This window comes from Rhinolophus sinicus, linkage group LG05, assembly GCF_036562045.2.
Source record: "Rhinolophus sinicus isolate RSC01 linkage group LG05, ASM3656204v1, whole genome shotgun sequence".
Lineage (NCBI taxonomy): Eukaryota > Metazoa > Chordata > Mammalia > Chiroptera > Rhinolophidae > Rhinolophus > Rhinolophus sinicus.
Genome location: NC_133755.1, coordinates 170,891,164 through 170,908,351, shown reverse-complemented (window position 1 = coordinate 170,908,351; position 17,188 = coordinate 170,891,164). Strand labels below are relative to the sequence as shown.

The 17,188-nt window shown below is 37.4% G+C and overlaps 1 protein-coding gene across 2 annotated transcripts in view; it reads left to right on the top strand.

The window, feature by feature from the left end:
• Positions 1-17,188, top strand: part of RMND1 (required for meiotic nuclear division 1 homolog) — a 37,769-nt gene that overhangs the window by 8,068 nt on the left and 12,513 nt on the right. For both annotated transcript variants that reach the window (XM_019735436.2, XM_074333709.1), the window contains 7 exons: positions 4,982-5,090; positions 6,907-6,982; positions 9,101-9,140; positions 11,827-11,927; positions 14,025-14,131; positions 15,033-15,097; positions 15,863-15,939. In XM_019735436.2, the coding sequence (XP_019590995.2) occupies positions 4,982-5,090; positions 6,907-6,982; positions 9,101-9,140; positions 11,827-11,927; positions 14,025-14,131; positions 15,033-15,097; positions 15,863-15,939 (575 nt within the window). The remainder of the gene's footprint in view (positions 1-4,981; positions 5,091-6,906; positions 6,983-9,100; positions 9,141-11,826; positions 11,928-14,024; positions 14,132-15,032; positions 15,098-15,862; positions 15,940-17,188) is intronic.

The following is a 17,188-nucleotide window of genomic DNA, read 5'->3' as shown; positions in this document are numbered from 1 at the left end:
TGAACGTTTAGTTCTGAGAAGCCCAATGATTAAAGAAAGGAGGAAATCCTCCTGAGTTGTGTATTTCTGTGGTCTAATGGGGGGAAAAAAATGTAAAAATGTCTTACGAGAGCTAAGAGTCCTGGGTCCTTATCTAGAAGAGATTATGTAACATAATAGAGGTGACTTCAGTTGGAGTTGTGCAAAAACAGAAACAGTAATGTTGTCTCTCTGAAAGCACGGAAAATGATAGAAAATTTTACATTTCTGAAAGCATTTCTAAAGTGATCTGAGGTAATATAATTTTGGAACTATTTTTTGGTGATTTTACTTTCCATAGGTGAACACAGTCAAGATGTCAGTAGGTACTCTCCATGGGGTGAAGACAGGCTTTTATCTGCCCCAAATGGAGGGCCCCTCCATCTCCACATGGGCTCGTGGGCCTGGTGAATGCTTTGTGGTGCTGTAGCCCTTTCTGCACCCTCTGAACTGGGACAGCAAGGGACTCTACTCCGTACCGGAAGCAGGCGTGCTTTGTCTCGTTCCCCACGTGTGTCCCTGAGCTGCCCTCTCCTGCCACACAGCATGCTCTTGGAATTGACGAGTTGAGGTTAATCACCTCTATATTGGAATCAATTCTGCCTGGTCTCGTTGGCAAAGGTCAAAACCTACTGACATACTCAACCCCCATCCCATTGGCTCAGAATTAATCATGGTAGCAATAGTGCTACTAGTTGGTGTGTCCTGTCTTTGAGGAGAAGGAAGCCAGAGCCTAAGCACCACTGACTGCTCTGGGCAGCATGGGGCCTGGCATAAGAGGGAGAGTGCTGGAATGCCCAGAGGTGGTTTTCAGACAAACACCACAGTGTACTGTAAATTTAACTAGTGGGTTGTTAATCTTTTTTTTTTTTTTTTTTTTTTTTTAATGAAATAGAAGGTATCAGAATGCATTATTCATGATAAAGGTAAATATTGTTTTGGGAAGCTTTGTGTCAGTTACTGGTGTGTGTGCACATGTGTATATATGTGCTGTGTATATGAAAGGATTTCTCACCGTGGGTTGTGGTCAAAAAGCTTAAAAGCTAAAGCATCATACTAGTAATGTAAAGTGTATCGTGTTTAATAACTTGCACCTACAATCTGTGCAAAACAGGATAAATATGCATTTTTCCCTTAGTAATTTAGAAGCAACATTGCTGTAATGTACTAACATTCTTCGATAATAGAATGTGAATGAAGATAAACTCTCTTTTAAGAAAAGTGTTCCATCAGAGTGTACTCTAAAACAAGAATCATACAGAGATTTCTAGCCCCATCTGCTGGAACATGTTTTCTGTGGCCAGAAAAACACATACTGAAGTGTAATGGTTTTCTTGGGTTGTTTTGTTTTATTTTTAACATTTTAAAATAGAAAGGCCTAAATTTAGGTCTTAAATCCAATTTTAGGTTGGTTTGGCAATTTATTTAAGAACAAGTTGTTGAAACCCATTTTAAAACCTGAAATGTGGTGTGTGCGTGTGTGTGTGTGTGTGTCTGTGTGTGTAAAATGCTTAATAAATAATGATTCAGTTAAAAAATCCAGAAAAAGAAATACATGAAAATGAAAGCCTCTCACAAAGTAACACCTTTAACTAATAGGGAATAAAATGCAGACAAGACACTTCATAGCTCTTTTTCCCTTTACCAAGTGGATTTAAATACAGCCGTGGAATTTAAACGCAAAGGAAATAAAACCAAAAAAAGATGTCTACCAACTCACATTGAAAAACTTTGTGAATCATTTATTAATAGAAAAAGCCATAACTTAAAACAGACTCAGATCCAAAACGTTTAAGGAGGATACAGAAAGCAGTGTGGCAAGCCATATAAGCTATGTGATATTGTCTAGAACTTTGAGCCAAACTAAATAGGACATGGTGAGGGAAGGAAATGTGACATTCTTCAAAGAATCTGCAAAGAAGATCCTTGGAATGGCTAAGGAAAAACAGCTTGCTTTTTAAATTTTATTTATAATCTGACTATTTGGAGCTCAGAATAAATTTTCTCATGGAAATAGTGATTAAATGCTTTGCTTTGCCCCACTTTTGCACAAAATAGTATAAATTTTCAGCACAGATGGGCCTGGTCAGTAACATAAATGGCAGTGAAGCAGGTGTGAGACAGCAGGGAGTGGGAGGGAACGCGTGGGCTGGAGCACCAGTGCCCCTCCCTCAAACCTCGTCAATCAGTGCCAGATCTTCCACGTGAGCAAAAGATGGTGGAAATTTGGATTTTGTGTGAAATCGCAGCTTATTGTTGATAAGTTAATTCAGATCTTAAAAGTACTATGTGTGTCGACTCCTGAGTTGGGTAGTTCTCTGAGCAGCCAGTCCACAATTCTGATTCTAGAGACAGTTGGGCTCTGCCATTTCCAGTACCGTTACGGGAAGATCCCCCACTGAACTAGCTCTTGACCTTCTCCTTATTTCCTAGCTTCTCCTTTGTGCCTCCTGCGCTTCCCACTCTGGCCCAAACTAAGCATGTCAGCTATAGCAGCCACAGATACAATTCTGACATCCAATCTAATATACTGTAGTTTTGCTTAGCAAGCTTCAATAAATTTGTCCAGTCTTCCAGATACCTCTAAACAGGATTCCTTTCTCTCATCCAGCTTAATCTCATATCCTGTCAGCTCTTTTTAACTCCATGGAGCCTTAAAAGAACAGATAGTGTTGGCTGTTCTAGACCTTAAGCAGACTGATTCCTGTGCTCCAGTAACTATCTAGCAACTATCTGTACTTTGGCTGGATGGACCCATGTTTGTGTTCCTACCTCCAGGTGACAATGGGAATCAGCTTATCAGATAACTGGAAAAGGAGGGTGCTACATCCATCCATCCTCACATTCAACAACCATTTCAGCTTTGTCTGGCTTTTATTTTTTTCCTATTCAATTAAAACCATTTTGCGCATGAGTAGATATTTTAGTGCTTTTAGGTTTTTCAGTTTGTGAGTATCCTTGGGTCCTCTGTTAATTCCTCTACTACTTTTTAAACAACACACTAGAACTGTGTAACAGATTGTGGAAAAGACAAAGCAAGGTTAGGTCATTTCTTGAGAAAGGGCCGAGAGTTAAGTGACCAAAGTAGGAGGAAGGAAGGAACTAATACATTACTTTTCTTAAATCTCATACTAGGAGTAGTGGAACAGAAAGGGAAAGAATTTAAAAGGAGCTGAGATGAGTAAATCCCAGGAATAAATGACTCATAAATCTCTTTTGACCAATGATGGCCAAAGCACCATATGTATCAAAAGATAATAGAATCACTAATGGTGAGTGGCCAGCAGCCACAAGTGGCTGGGAACTGGCGTGTGGCCCACAGTCTGCGTGAGTGGCTGGCAGTTGGTGTGAGCAGCCAGCAGCCAACAAGAGCTGCTGTGAGCTGCTGTGAGTGGCCGACCAATGACCAGTGACCAACTGCCTCAGCCGGGGGGAGCGCAAGGCTCATAATACCAGCATGGGCCGGGGAGCTGTGCCCTACAACTGGACTGAGAAACAATGGCTTAAAAAAACGGGGCAGCGGGGAGGGGGAGAGGGGGCAGGGGAAAAAAAAAGACAACAGAAAAAATGAATCACTAATGTTCTGGTGAGTGCACATTAAAAACAACATTATGAACACACCATGTTTGCCCGAAAAGAAGACCTAACCGGACAATCAGCTCTAAGGCGTCTTTTGGAGCAAAAATTAATATAAGACCTGGTCTTATTTTACTGTAATGTAAGACCGGGTCTTATATAAGACCGGGTCACATAAGACCCGGTCTTATATTAATTTTTGCTCCAAAAGACACACACTGATTGTCTGGCTAGGTCTCTTTACGGAGAAACAGTATGAAAATTCAGATGTAGTTACTTGATAAGCTTTTTAATTTCCCTTAAATTTTGACGGTTTAAACATATCTGTATGTGCAATAATAACTAACCACGAAATGTTGAACATTTGTGCCAGTCATGGTTCTGAGCAGTTGACATTGATCAGCTTGTTTAAACTTCCCAAGAATCCTATAAAGTAGGCATTATTGTTATTCTGATTTTTTAAATTAGATTCTGTGCCTGAGCTCTCAGTGCCTATACTGATCGCTTTTGAACTTTACTGACCACATCCTGAGGTGAGAAGTGTATTTTATATTATACATACACAGTGACTGTATACACACTTAGACATATCTAAGTGAAAAAAACACGTCATAAAAATTTAACCTTACTATGAATAATGTACTCTAATATTTTCTGTTCTATTTAGTTTTTGTGTTGTGTTTCTTTTTTTTTTAAAGCTGGTTTGGGCCAACTAAATTGATATCAGGACTCACTAATGGGATGTGACTGAGTCTGACAAATGGTGCCCTATTACTTTCCATGTGTGTCCTGTAGAGACACAAACCATGAATGTTTGCGTGTATACACAGATGAGACAGTGCAGGAACCAAAGCACTAACCAAACCTGAGTACATTCTCAGATTTACAGAACTTTTTATTTAATATTAACCAGAGTAAAAGTTCTGTAATTCCTTTGTAGATTTATAGTGATCTCTGCCTGTAAAGGCTAGTGACAAGTTATCAAATAACCTCAAATAATAACGTTGCTGTGAAAGAGTCATGGAAACTCAGGGTTGGAGAGACTTTTTAAATAGCATTTCCTCCAGGCAGCCATTTGATGCCTTAATTATCTTTTGCTCAGTCTGTGCTTGAAATACTACCTGTTGGGGAGCAGCTCCCCTTTCAGGATAGTCCATTGTGTCTTTCTGGCTAGCACGAGAATCATTCATAGATTCTGCTGAAATCTGTCTCCCTGTTGCTTCTTTCTCCTCATCCTTGACATGGCCCTTGGATGAGTCTTTTGAGATGTATAAAGAAAACGTTCCCAAGTGCTAGTTTTGCAAGATGGAGTCCTGGAAGGTGACAGCAACCATTGCAGACACTTAGTCTCTTGCTAACCAGTGTCATGCTAATCTCGCTGACACAGGACCTGATGCACTGCACAGCATTTGCAACTGCAGACGAATATCATCTTGGAAATCTGTCTCAAGATCTGGCCTCTCATGGATATGTGGAAGTAACAAGCTTGCCTAGAGGTACATCTTGAACCTGGGGCCAAGTATGTTAAAATGTATTAAGAAAACAGTTTTCCTATGATACGCTCTTATGTATGCATTTGCTTAAGTTTCATTTTCTATTTAAAGGATTGCATCAAAACAGTGGCGTTGAATCTCTTCATAGAAATGACATACAAAGATAAGAAACTAAAATGTTTCTACAGAGAACTCAGTTCTCAGATTACAGTCAGTAAGACCTATTAAACTTTATGGCATCACTATTCCTTAGGATAATCAAAGGCCATGACATCTCATTTCTGTCAGATTGAAAAGTATTAACAGAAGAACCAGGAAATTGATCGAAATGTTGAGGAGAGCCTTTAAAGAAAAATTTACCAGTATAATCTAATACTTTAAAATTAACAAAATTAAAAGGTAAACAATATTTATTATAAAGAGAATTAAAATAAATCGAGGGTAGTAGAATAGTATCAGGAAGGAGTCTTGAGAAAACAGCCTGCTTTATATTAAAACATAAGTAACTTGGAACATTTTGATGGAAAATCATGAATTTATCTCAAAGCAGCAAAAATAGCAGGTTGAAAACCTCTTTGCTACAGAGAAAATTCTTAAGAGCCATTGACCCCATAAAAAATAGTGGAAATGTCATCATGCTTTTTCAGCCTTGATGATCTGAACAGACTATTTGTGCTATTTGATGGCAAAAACAAACATAATTGAGTTAGAAAAACAGAGCTATGTCCATGGCCCCTAAGATGAAAACTTACCCGGGGGTGTCCTTGGCCATCAGGCAGGATGGCTTGTACACTGCATACTTGGGGGCTTCTTGGACCATTCTCATTGGCCTGAGTCTTTTCCATTTCCTTTATGTTGCTCTTGGCTGCATAGGTGAACTTGGCCCTCAGGATATAGCACTTCAGGAAGTTAGAGTTCACCCAAAAAAGGTGGTGTAGCATTTGGTCTCTGTCTGAACCCCTCATCCCCCAACCTCAGGAATTCTGAAACTGTGACGATCCTAATTTTAGGTTAGGAAATTATATATAACTTTTTATGTATTACTATTAGTATATTTATTAATATATTAACAGATTATTTATAACTTATAGAATATATAGTTATAACAAATATTACTATACTGATATATAAAGAACTTATTGATGAGTATCTGTATATTAATATATATTTGATAATATATTTGATAATATTTAAAAGGTTAAAATATTTAAATGTTACAGATGACTACTGTGGTAGTTCTCATAATTAACTTTGAAATCAGATATATTTTCAAATGGTCAATATCTTTGTTTCTGTATATTTTCTATGACCCACAATTTACACAATATAATTTAAAATTTAGCAGAATTAGTAGTTTTAGAATTATATTATTAGTCGTTTGAGAATTATATTGTTAATATATAAAATTATATTATAAATAAAATTGTATTTTATTATTAATGGTTCTTCAAATTTTATTTTAATTTTGTAGAAAGAAGTTTACACTTTGAGCCATAGTTGTGTTGAAACTAACACTTTAATAATTATTAGCTGAACTAGTGATTACTGAATCAAAGTGGGTGTGAAATAGCACTAATGGGTTTCAAATAGCACTAATAGTATCGCAGGTCATTGAATGTTTTGTGAAAGTAATTTTGTATGATCCTTTCATTTTCATATACTAAATACTTTCAGAAACCTTAAAACAGGGTGTTACAGAGTGCTTAATGGTATATGAAGAAATGATCCTAAGTTCTTGGTTAAAAGTTTATAGGTGATTCTTAAACCTTGTGTCACCTCATGACATAGTAGTTTTTTAGTCATTTGCTTTAAATCACAGATGCAGCAAATATTTTGGTGATGGGTGTCGAAAATTCTGCAAAAGAAGGTGAACCTGGAACAATATTCTTCTTCAGGTGAGACAAGAAAGAAACCCCACTGGGAGATGGGCTAGCGGTCAACTCATGTGGTCTGTAAAGACATAGGTATACCTCCTCTGTCAACAGTAAATGTGCTCACAATTTGTGATTTCAGTTTATCCTTTGATTCTTATTTTATCTAGGAGGGCTTGTCAGTTTTAGGAGTCTTCTGGTAAATCCTCTTATAAAATAAAGAATTTTTAAAACCAGTGAAGAATCTTCCTCTGGCTTGTCTCTATTTGGAAATCTGGGTTTGCATTTACCAAGTGTATGTCAAGAATCCTCCTTCCCATTCATTTTCAGTGCCCCTTCCCGAGCTCAGTGCCATCCATTAGAAATACAGTGCAAGCCGCAAATGCATGCCTCATATGCAGTGATATGTTTTCTAACAGCCACATTTTTTAAAGTCAAAAAAATATGAATTTAATTTTGAACAACACTAATAATGTATATTGCCTGAAGCTAAACTTTATAGTGTATTTTATTTAACCCAACATATCTAAAATATTATCATTTCCACATGTAATCAGTCAATAATTAATGAGATTTTACTTTTTTTTTCGATTTTACTTTTTTTTTCATACTAAGTCTTGGAAACCTGGTGTGTGTTTTACACTTAGCAAAGCCTCTCTCCGTTTGGACCAGGCATCTTCCAAGTGCTCAGTCGCCCCACGAAGCTTCTGAGTGCCATACTGCACTGCCCAGCTCTAGATGGAGGATGCACAGTTCCCGAGACCTGTCTGCCTAGAAGTGGTTCCCTGAACTAATACTTGGACTGTAGCTTTAAATCCATGTCCTGAGACCTGATGCTGGCCTATTGCAACAGTTTGCTACCTGGTCTCCTGCCTGTCTTCTCACCCCACCACCAGTCTGTTTGTCGATTATGGGCAGGATAATTTTTCCATAGGTAATTCTGATCACCACTCTCCTGCCTAAAATTCTATGGAAATTGATCAAACTCCTCATCACAGCACAGCGTTCCTTGTGGGGTTGGCTCTTCCCTGCCTCTAACCTGATTGCCCTCTACTTCCTCCCATCCACAGCCATTCACACTACTGGCTGTTTATTCTGGGACGCAGTCCTGTCCCTCGCACCTTTTCTCTCAGCCCAGGCTGTGTTCTCTGCTGTGTTGCCTCTTCTCGTCTCTCCTTTGGCTAATCTGCTGCTCCTTTGGGAAATGTGTTCCTCCGATGTACATTCAAGTATGTTTTGCATAATTCTGTTACAGCACTGATCACACTCTATTGTGATTGGCGGTCTAGATATCATCAGCCTTTTCTAGACTGGGAGTTCCTTGAAGATGGGAACTAGACCGTACTCATCTTTGTATCCCAGATATGAAGCACAGACCCACACATACGAGAATACTAAGTACATTGCTTAAGAAATGTCTGAAGACTAGTATGGGACCGACATAGTTTTATCTTTCTTTCATTTCCACTTTTCCTTCCTCCAGTGCAACAGCCCAGAGCCATACTCCTTTTTTATTTACTACCTGAAACAGCTCAACACGTCAAACTTCAGAAATCAAAACAAGTGCATTTATAGTTTTTAGGCTTTAAATTCTATCAAAGCCAGAAGTGGATTCAGAGGGCCTCCTGTGGTTTCATTGTAGTTGTGCCGTAAGCACTGTAGGGATGGGTGGCTGTATCCTATCGGTGCCTGTATCCATCTGAGGCTTTAATTTATCTCAGTGTCCTTATTCCACAACTGTTAAAAGCATGCCCCTTTATTCTCCTACAGCAGAATCTCCCTAATGAGAGCTAAGACAGGTCTCAAAAATTTCCTTATTCTGATTCCTGACATCAGAATTGAACCAGGTATAAGACGGTATAGATACATGATACAGTTACATAGTATTAACAGTACTTATTTGTTCTGCAAATTATGAGAGAAGTCATGAATTTTAGAGGTCAGGTTTTATCAAGAGTTCAAAAAATACCTCTTATTTTGGCAAATCCATCTGGGAACCGTAATGTTCAATCAATAATACATCATATTTTTTTTAAATTGCATTCTGGAATTCTAGAAGTTCCCTAAGCGAGTCTTTATGTATAGCCCTAAAGAATGTATTCTACCTTTAACTTAGTTTATTCTTTTATTCTTTTAAACCAGGGAAGGAGCTGCTGTGTTCTGGAATGTGAAAGACAAAACTGTAAGTGTAAATAAAGTATAAAAGTATAAAAATGTGGTTTTCTCAGAATAAATTGTTAATTAGCACTCAATAATCTGAACCACTGGAAGATAAATTAACAGATAATCTACAACTTATTTGCTTTGTATTATGTGATATTTATCCTAGCAGTTTCATCTTCCAAAATAATGTTTATTTTGTCTTATAATTTCCTGCATTTTCTGTTTTCTGGGCATACACTAATTTGTGGCGAATCAGAACAGTCCTGGCTACACTACAGATGGAAGGAAATATATTTCATACATGACAATGTACCAAATGGATAATGGACACACAGTTCACGGGGAGCTGGCTGCTCTGAGTCTTATTTTTAGATCAGTTTTCTAGAACTTTATCACTCACAGGAACTCATTTATTCATATCCCTATCTGAATGTGTTTAATACAACCTTTTTAGAGGCAGTTTGATAGTACTCATCAAAGCTTTATATTTAACTCAGCAATTCTACATCTAGAAAATTCTCCAAAGAAAATAATTGTAGCGATGCCTGATGAATGATGTACAGAAAGGTTCATCAATGTGTTATTTACAAAGCAGAAATGAGAAATAACCAAAATACATAGTAGTAGGAAGTTTGTTTAAATATACCCTTAGAGTAGAATCCACAGCTCTTAAAAATCGTGGAAAAATAGCTATTTATAGGAAATTGCCTATGTATATAATACAGTTAAATTAAAGAGCAGGTTACAAAATATAACCAATATAATAGCAGAGCTGGTTAAAAAAATATACCGTGTACCATCCCAGTTTTACTAAGAGGAAACACACACACACACACACACACATACACACACCGTGGTAGGGATGGGGAGAGGGTTTCCTAAAGAAAAGGAAATATAAATGAGCAACAAATATAAGAAAAAAATGTAATACAAATAGGCTATTTGAAGTGGCAAAGATGTCAAAGGCTAATAATGTCCAGTTTTTAAAGAATGCTCTCATAAATGTTTGGATTCTAAAATTGGAAAAAACTTTGGGAGGGCGGTTTAGCAATATTTATCAAAATTATAATTGTGCATGTCTTTTTTTTAAGATTTTTATTTAACAGTATAGCTAACATACATTATATCAGTTTCAGGTATACACCATAGTTATTCAACATTTATATCGCTAAAGAAGTGCTCACCATGATAAGCCCAGCAACCATCTGACAACGTACCACACAATCACAATATTATTGACTATATTCCCCATGCTGTACACTACATCCCCATGACTTATTTGTTTGAACTTCTTATTCCCCTTCACCTTTTCCCCCCTTTTTTAATTTTTCAATTACAGTTAACATTCAATATTATTTTGTATTAATTTCAGGTGTAGAGCATAGTGATTAGACATTTATATAATTTAAGAAGTGATTCCCCCGACTAGTCTAGTATCCATCTGACACTATACATAGTTCTTACCTTATCATTGACTATATTCTCTGCTTTACATACTTATGACTATTTATCTAGCAATTCCTAAAGAAATATTCCCACAAGGTCATGAAGTAACACACATAAGGATGGTGCATTTTGACCTTGTACTAGTGGGTTATAGAAATCATCTCCCATGGATGGAAATTAGGACAGTTAAATAAACTGTGGTTCCTGCATTAAGGAGAATAGCTTTGAAAATGTTCACATGCACAGTATGATCCCATTTCATATAATAAGCAAAATATATGAAGATACACACATAGAAAAAAGTCTGGAAGGCTGTGCGCCATGTTTAATGGTTACCTTTGAGGAGGAGTTCCGGACAGCACAGAGATTATCATTTTTTGTTTAAATTTCTTTTTCCCCATCTTCTGCTTCCCCTGCCACTCCGGTTCAAGCCATTGTTTTTCAGTCTAGCTCCCTGGCCCATGCTGGTATTATGAGCCTTGTGCTCCCTCCAGCTGAGGCAGTTGGTTGCCAGTCCTTGGTCGGCCTCTCACAGCAGCTCTCGCCGGCTGCCGCCTGCTCACAATGGCTGCTGGCCATTCACGTTGGACACTGGCCACTCCTGGCAGCACACGGTAGCCCACAGCAGCTCATGCTGGCTGCCCGTCACTCACAGCAGCCTATGGCAGCCCACGATGGCTGCTGGCCACTCACACTGGCCACGGGCCGCTCACAGTAGCCCGCAGCAGCACTCAGCAGCTGGCACAGCAGCACACAGCTGCCCAGCTCCAGGGAGAGCTGTTGTTCACAATCTTTGCTATAGAGGGCGCAGCTCACTGGCCCATGTGGGAATCAAACCAGCGACCTTGGAGTTAGGAGCATGGCGCTCCAACCACCTAAGCCACCGGGCCAGCCCCACTTAAATTGTTTGAAGAATGTTACTTATACATTTTTTAAAAGATTTAAAGAATACAAACCGTAATTTTACTAGTGGTTTTCTCTGGGTTGTGGGATAACGATAATTTTTATTTTCTTCTTGTGGGATAACGATAATTTTTATTTTCTTCTTTTGTTTTCTTCTTTGTAAAAACATGTTTTACAAATAAGACAAAATGAGTATATCTTCCTGATGAGTTTAATATCACAAATCAAATTGATCTTTTCTTAAAAACTTAACAAGAAATGTCATCAAATGTAATGAAAATGTGTTAACACGGTAACACACTTCTGTGCTGAAGGAGTCAGGTGTAATAATCAGGTTGCTCTTCCTTTTCTTCTAGATGAAGCAAGTGATGCAAGTTCTAGAAAAACATGAAATTCAGCCCTATGAAATTGCATTGGTACACTGGGAAAATGAAGAGCTTAACTATACAAAAACAGAGTAAGCAACATTTTGTCAAATTTATGAAAGTGGCATTTGGAATAATGAGGTAAGACGGTAGAGGGGATAAATGACTTAGGAATTTGGAGACGAATTTTAAGAAAAAAGTTAGTGGTACAAATACAAAGCCTAAACAATACAATAATTATAAGTGGATAGACATTATTTTTTTACCTTCTCAGGCCACCCATAAATTAAAACATAGACAGTCTAACCCCAAAATGTAAGTTTCCCTAAGCAGCTTAAATCAAGTAAAATACTATGCCTTCATCAGAATGAACCAATCGAATTGATCTAGTAAAGTTTTCACTTAAGTGAACCCATTTTTTTCTCTATTGATTTTGGGTTTAACAAGGAAATACAATGAGGGGATGGTCTAAGAGAACCACCTGTAGAAACAGGGTGCCTGCAAGAAGTGGGGTCCTGACACACTATTTTCAGGTACGATATATGGGTAGGCAACCTACTAGCGGATTCCTTCCTGAGCCAGGGGGAACTGAAGAGAGATATTAGGGCAGAAAAAGAAAGCAGTAGGAAGAAGATTGAAAGGTCTTTTTCCTCACGGAGTTATGTGTCTAGTGGAATAGGACGTCTTCATATTAAGAAAAGAAGTGATGAAAGGAGAGCTTTAAGAACATTTGGAAGAGACACTAGCTGTGGAAAGACTAGATGGAGTGAGAGCTAAGTAACAACAGCCAACAAAATTACTCTCCCTGTGCCAGGTACTGTGCTAACTGCTTTTCACGCATCATTTCATTGAATCCTGACAAAAACCCTGTAATTGCAATTAACTAACTTTCAGAGGAGATAGAGATGTTCTGTGTCGCCCAAGGGCTCCTGGCTAGTGAGTGAGGGCCTGGGCCCACCATGGTGGCTGCAGAAGAAAGTGAGGATGTGACCCTGATACAACAAATGAGGCGCTAATAGAATTTTATTAATTATTAAGCACTTGGCCTTGTGGTATCATTCCCATAAATTCTTCTTTTGTGCTCTCCTTCCAGATCAAACTTACTGACTTGGTACTCTCTTCCACCCACCCACAGAAACACACACGCACACGCACACACACGCACACACACTCACAACCTTTTATCTAAGGAGGAGTAAAGTCCTTAACTCTTTGGACCCGAGTCAGTGATTTGGTTTCGTTCAAAAAGACCTTGGCAGCCACCAACGTAGTTGTTACATGAGTCCTGCCTAAGATTGCAGGTATCTGCTGCCCCACTGTGCGTGAGCTAAGCTCATTTATAAAACGTCTTGTCAATGCTGCTCTTTCTTGTCTCTTCTTTTTTCCCTCTACCTGAGCAGATTCTGCCTCTCCGCCCTCCTACAGGCCTCCTTGTCCACCCTGCTTTGTTCATCTCTTCTTGCCTCACGTCTTTTGGGGAGGTTTACTCTATACTTTTCCTGTTGGCTTGTGATGTGTATATTCCCAAATTCCTTCCTTTTCCCTGTCTCCCCACTTCCTTCCAGAGTTCTCTACACGTATACCTTAGTTTTTCATAGCTTCCCATCTCGCTCCCCACCCCCACCACATCCCTGTAATTTTGGATTACACTGTATATAGTTTTATATTCAACATTTTTTCACTTAGCAACATACTGTGATTTTTTTTCCCCTTTCCATTAAATATTTTTCAAAAACATGCTTTTTCATTTTTGTTGTGTGGAATTGCTATAAATAAACTGTTATTCTATTAAACATTTAGTTTCTTTCCTGTTTTTTAACTATTAAACATTTGACCATAAAAAGTTTTTATATACAGTTTTTTCTTTGCACCTTTTATTTCTTTAGGATAAATTTCTAGACATGGCTCAAAGGACATATAAAACATTTATAAGACTCTGGATACAAATTTCCGAAATGATCTATAAAGATTATAAGGTGGCATTTTTCTATTTTTCGTGTGTGTGTGTGTGTGTGTGTGTGTGTGTGTGTGTGTGTGAGAGTGAGTCAATTACTTTAATATTGTATTTTTTCCTTTAATTTTTAAAATTTTTTTGTATTAGTTTCAGGTTAAGGTGACATTTTTCAAAAAAAAATTAAAGTGCTTTTCAGGATTTACAAAATACTTTCTTTTTTTTTTCCTTTTCACAGGGGGCAGTCAAAACTTCACAGAGGGGAAATCAGGTTAAATTCAGAGCTGGATTTAGATGACGCCATTCTAGAGAAATTTGCTTTTTCAAATGCTCTTTGCCTTTCAGGTAAGTCAATACTACTCAGCAGAGAAAGTATTCCATAGTTTTCACTTCACGAAGGAAGTTTAAATATTTAGTAAAGATTTTGGCATGTTTTCATACCCAGCAAAGTTCTACATTCCTTTTTTCTTTCCCTCCAATAGAAAAAAAATATAATAGAGTATGAAATATAGTATCTGGGCTGAAGCTGCTCATTCTTTATTAATTGCATTGATAAAGCCTACCCTCTCCAAAAATACTTTTTATATCATTACTATTATTACTTTTATTTTCCTCTCCTCTCTGTGTGGTGATTATTCGTAGGTTGTCTTTAATCCAGGCACAGAAAGCCCAGCCCTGTGTAGAAAAATGTTCTCTAGTTTTTCACAGAAATGGGAGAGTCACAGTGTCTCTAGATTTTTTCTGACAGATCCAGGCTCTTGTATAAAACTGTAGATGTTCTCTACGAATTTTATGGCATCAGTCTACACTGGGCTGCTGCTGCTGTCGCCTGTCCACACCACACTCTCGGAGGCTCAGGGGCTTCTGAGCTGTACTCAGCCTTGAGGAGTGTGAAGGCAGGTGGGGAGAGCCGGGTTCCTGCCCCCTCTACGAGGCAGCCTTCAATCCAGGCTGTTCCTTATACTGCCTGGGTTCCCAAGGTGCAATATTAGAAAATCAGGAATTCTACCAAACATAGCTTCGTTCTGCCAACAGGGTTTGGAAATCGACTTCATTTCTTCTTTTTCCACTGTAGTGCTGTCCTTTTATAATAATGAAGTATTCTTAAATTTCAGTTCCAAATTTTTAGCACATCTGCTTCTTAAAGTATTGTTGAAATGGCAGTGCAGGTACTGTGCAATGATGCATTTTGTATAAACATGAATATGATGATAAAGAATGTTCCATTGTGAACTTTTTTCCCCAGTGAAACTGGCTATTTGGGAAGCATCACTGGATAAATTTGTTGAATCTATTCAGTCAATTCCAGAGGTAATTATACCAATTTTATGCTTATTTTCAAGGATTGATTTCTATTTGGGAAAAACACAAATTTCCCACTATAATAATATATTTAGGAGTACAATAAAGACATAATAAACACTGAGAAAGCTATACTGAATTTAAGTGAAAAAAGGAATCCCCTGTTACATATAAAGTGATGAAATAGAAAACTTCATATTGGTTTTTTTTAATTTAAAATTCGAATTACTTTCCTCTGATGGTGCAATATTTTTAATATAACTGAGTTAAAGAAAAAAAGTGAAGTGTTTCTAAGGAAGGAAATTATGAGCACTTTTCTTGATTAAAAAAAAGTGTTTTCCTAAGTTATAAGATAAATAATGGCATGAAATATACCTATAAGTTATATCAAAATTTCAAAATACATTAAAAATCATGTTTACTGTAATTAATTTTTTTTACTGTGTAAGAATAATCTAATTATATTCAGGGAAAGAGGCCCTGAATTTTCAATAAGAGATTGGGAACGTACATCATAGAAAATGCTGGTGAGAGGGAAATGAAAAAAGGGAATATAAAATTTCTACCTAATAAGTTTAATTGATTGATTATCTCAGAGTGAGATAACTGAGAGACATTCATCCAAGATATATCATTTGCATCAGATTAAAATTATGCTGCTTCAGAATTTGCTTTTATGGACCAATTACTTATCAGATATATGTATGTGTGTATGTATGTATGTACGTATGTATGTATGTATGTATGTATGTATTTTATTTCCCTCCAAAATAGGCTTTAAAAGCTGGGAAGAAAGTGAAACTATCTCATGAAGAAGTTATGCAGAAAATGGGTGAACTGTTTGCCCTAAGGTAGAATTTCCTCTGTGATATAAAATATTTGATATATTTAATGATCTTAAGAAAACATTTCTGTATTTCTGTAGTAAAGAGCCAATATCTGCACCTTTATGGGACATGCAGCTGGTTTGGTTTCATTCTTTATAAGCAGAACTCTTACCCATTACAAGCAGTTGGGCTATATTAGGACTATACTGGGAGAAATTCTGCACGTGCAAAAGAAATCATAATTAATCTACATTAAACCTACATCAGGGAGCATAGTCAATGTCCTTTGAAGGTAGAAAGATACATTCTAGAATTTGGATAATGGCAATTTTTAGTAAAAATCTTTCACTGCATCATAATGCTAAATAGACCTAATTGCTACAGAAAAGTTATGTACCATATTTCATTGACAGAGACACCATAAGATGCCACGGGAGAAGGAAAATGCTGCCAGTTAGACTATGATACTTGATCTGAAAATTTACTTTTTGCACTTGCTGAAATAGCTCTTTTAGTCTTATTTGGATATAGATTCTATCACATTCCCTCTTGGGCATACATAAAAAGGAAAGCATAAGGGAAATAAATTGTTGAAGGCAATGACAACTAAGTCCCAACTGCCACCTGTAAGACATCGTAAATTTTAAAGATGCCTCCCATTTTCGGAGATGGTAAAATGGGAAGAACTGTGTCGTCAAATTGATGAAACATAATGGTGCATCATTTTAAATAAGTGTCCCAAAAATTTTCAGTTTACTTTATTGTAATTTTTCTGGGATTTATGGAATGAAATCTTGAATCTTGGCATTATTCTCACTAAAAGTTCAGTGTTTTGGCAGTCAAGTTCAGTGTTTTGTCCCCTCCAGTCTATGGGATGAGTTACTAGAATTCATTCTAAGTAGTTTATCTACGAGTTGTTTTTCCACATTCTCCTTGTACCGTGTTTCCCCAAAAATAAGACTGGGTCTTATATTAATTTTTGCTCCAAAAGACACATTAGGGCATATTTTCAGGGGCTGTCTTATTTTTTCATGTACAACAATCTACATTTATTCCAATACAGTCACGTCATCTTCTTCTGGAACATCGTCATAATGTACTAAATGCGTCCGTCTGGCTGACGATCTTAACTGGGGCTTATTTTCGGGGTAGGTCTTATTTTTGGGGAAACACGGTATCCTTGGCCTGGAGAGCATAAGTGGTCCAGTGTTTCATCCTCTATGCATTTCTCATAGTTCAGAAGCCCTAATTCAAAGTACCAACAAAAATTAAA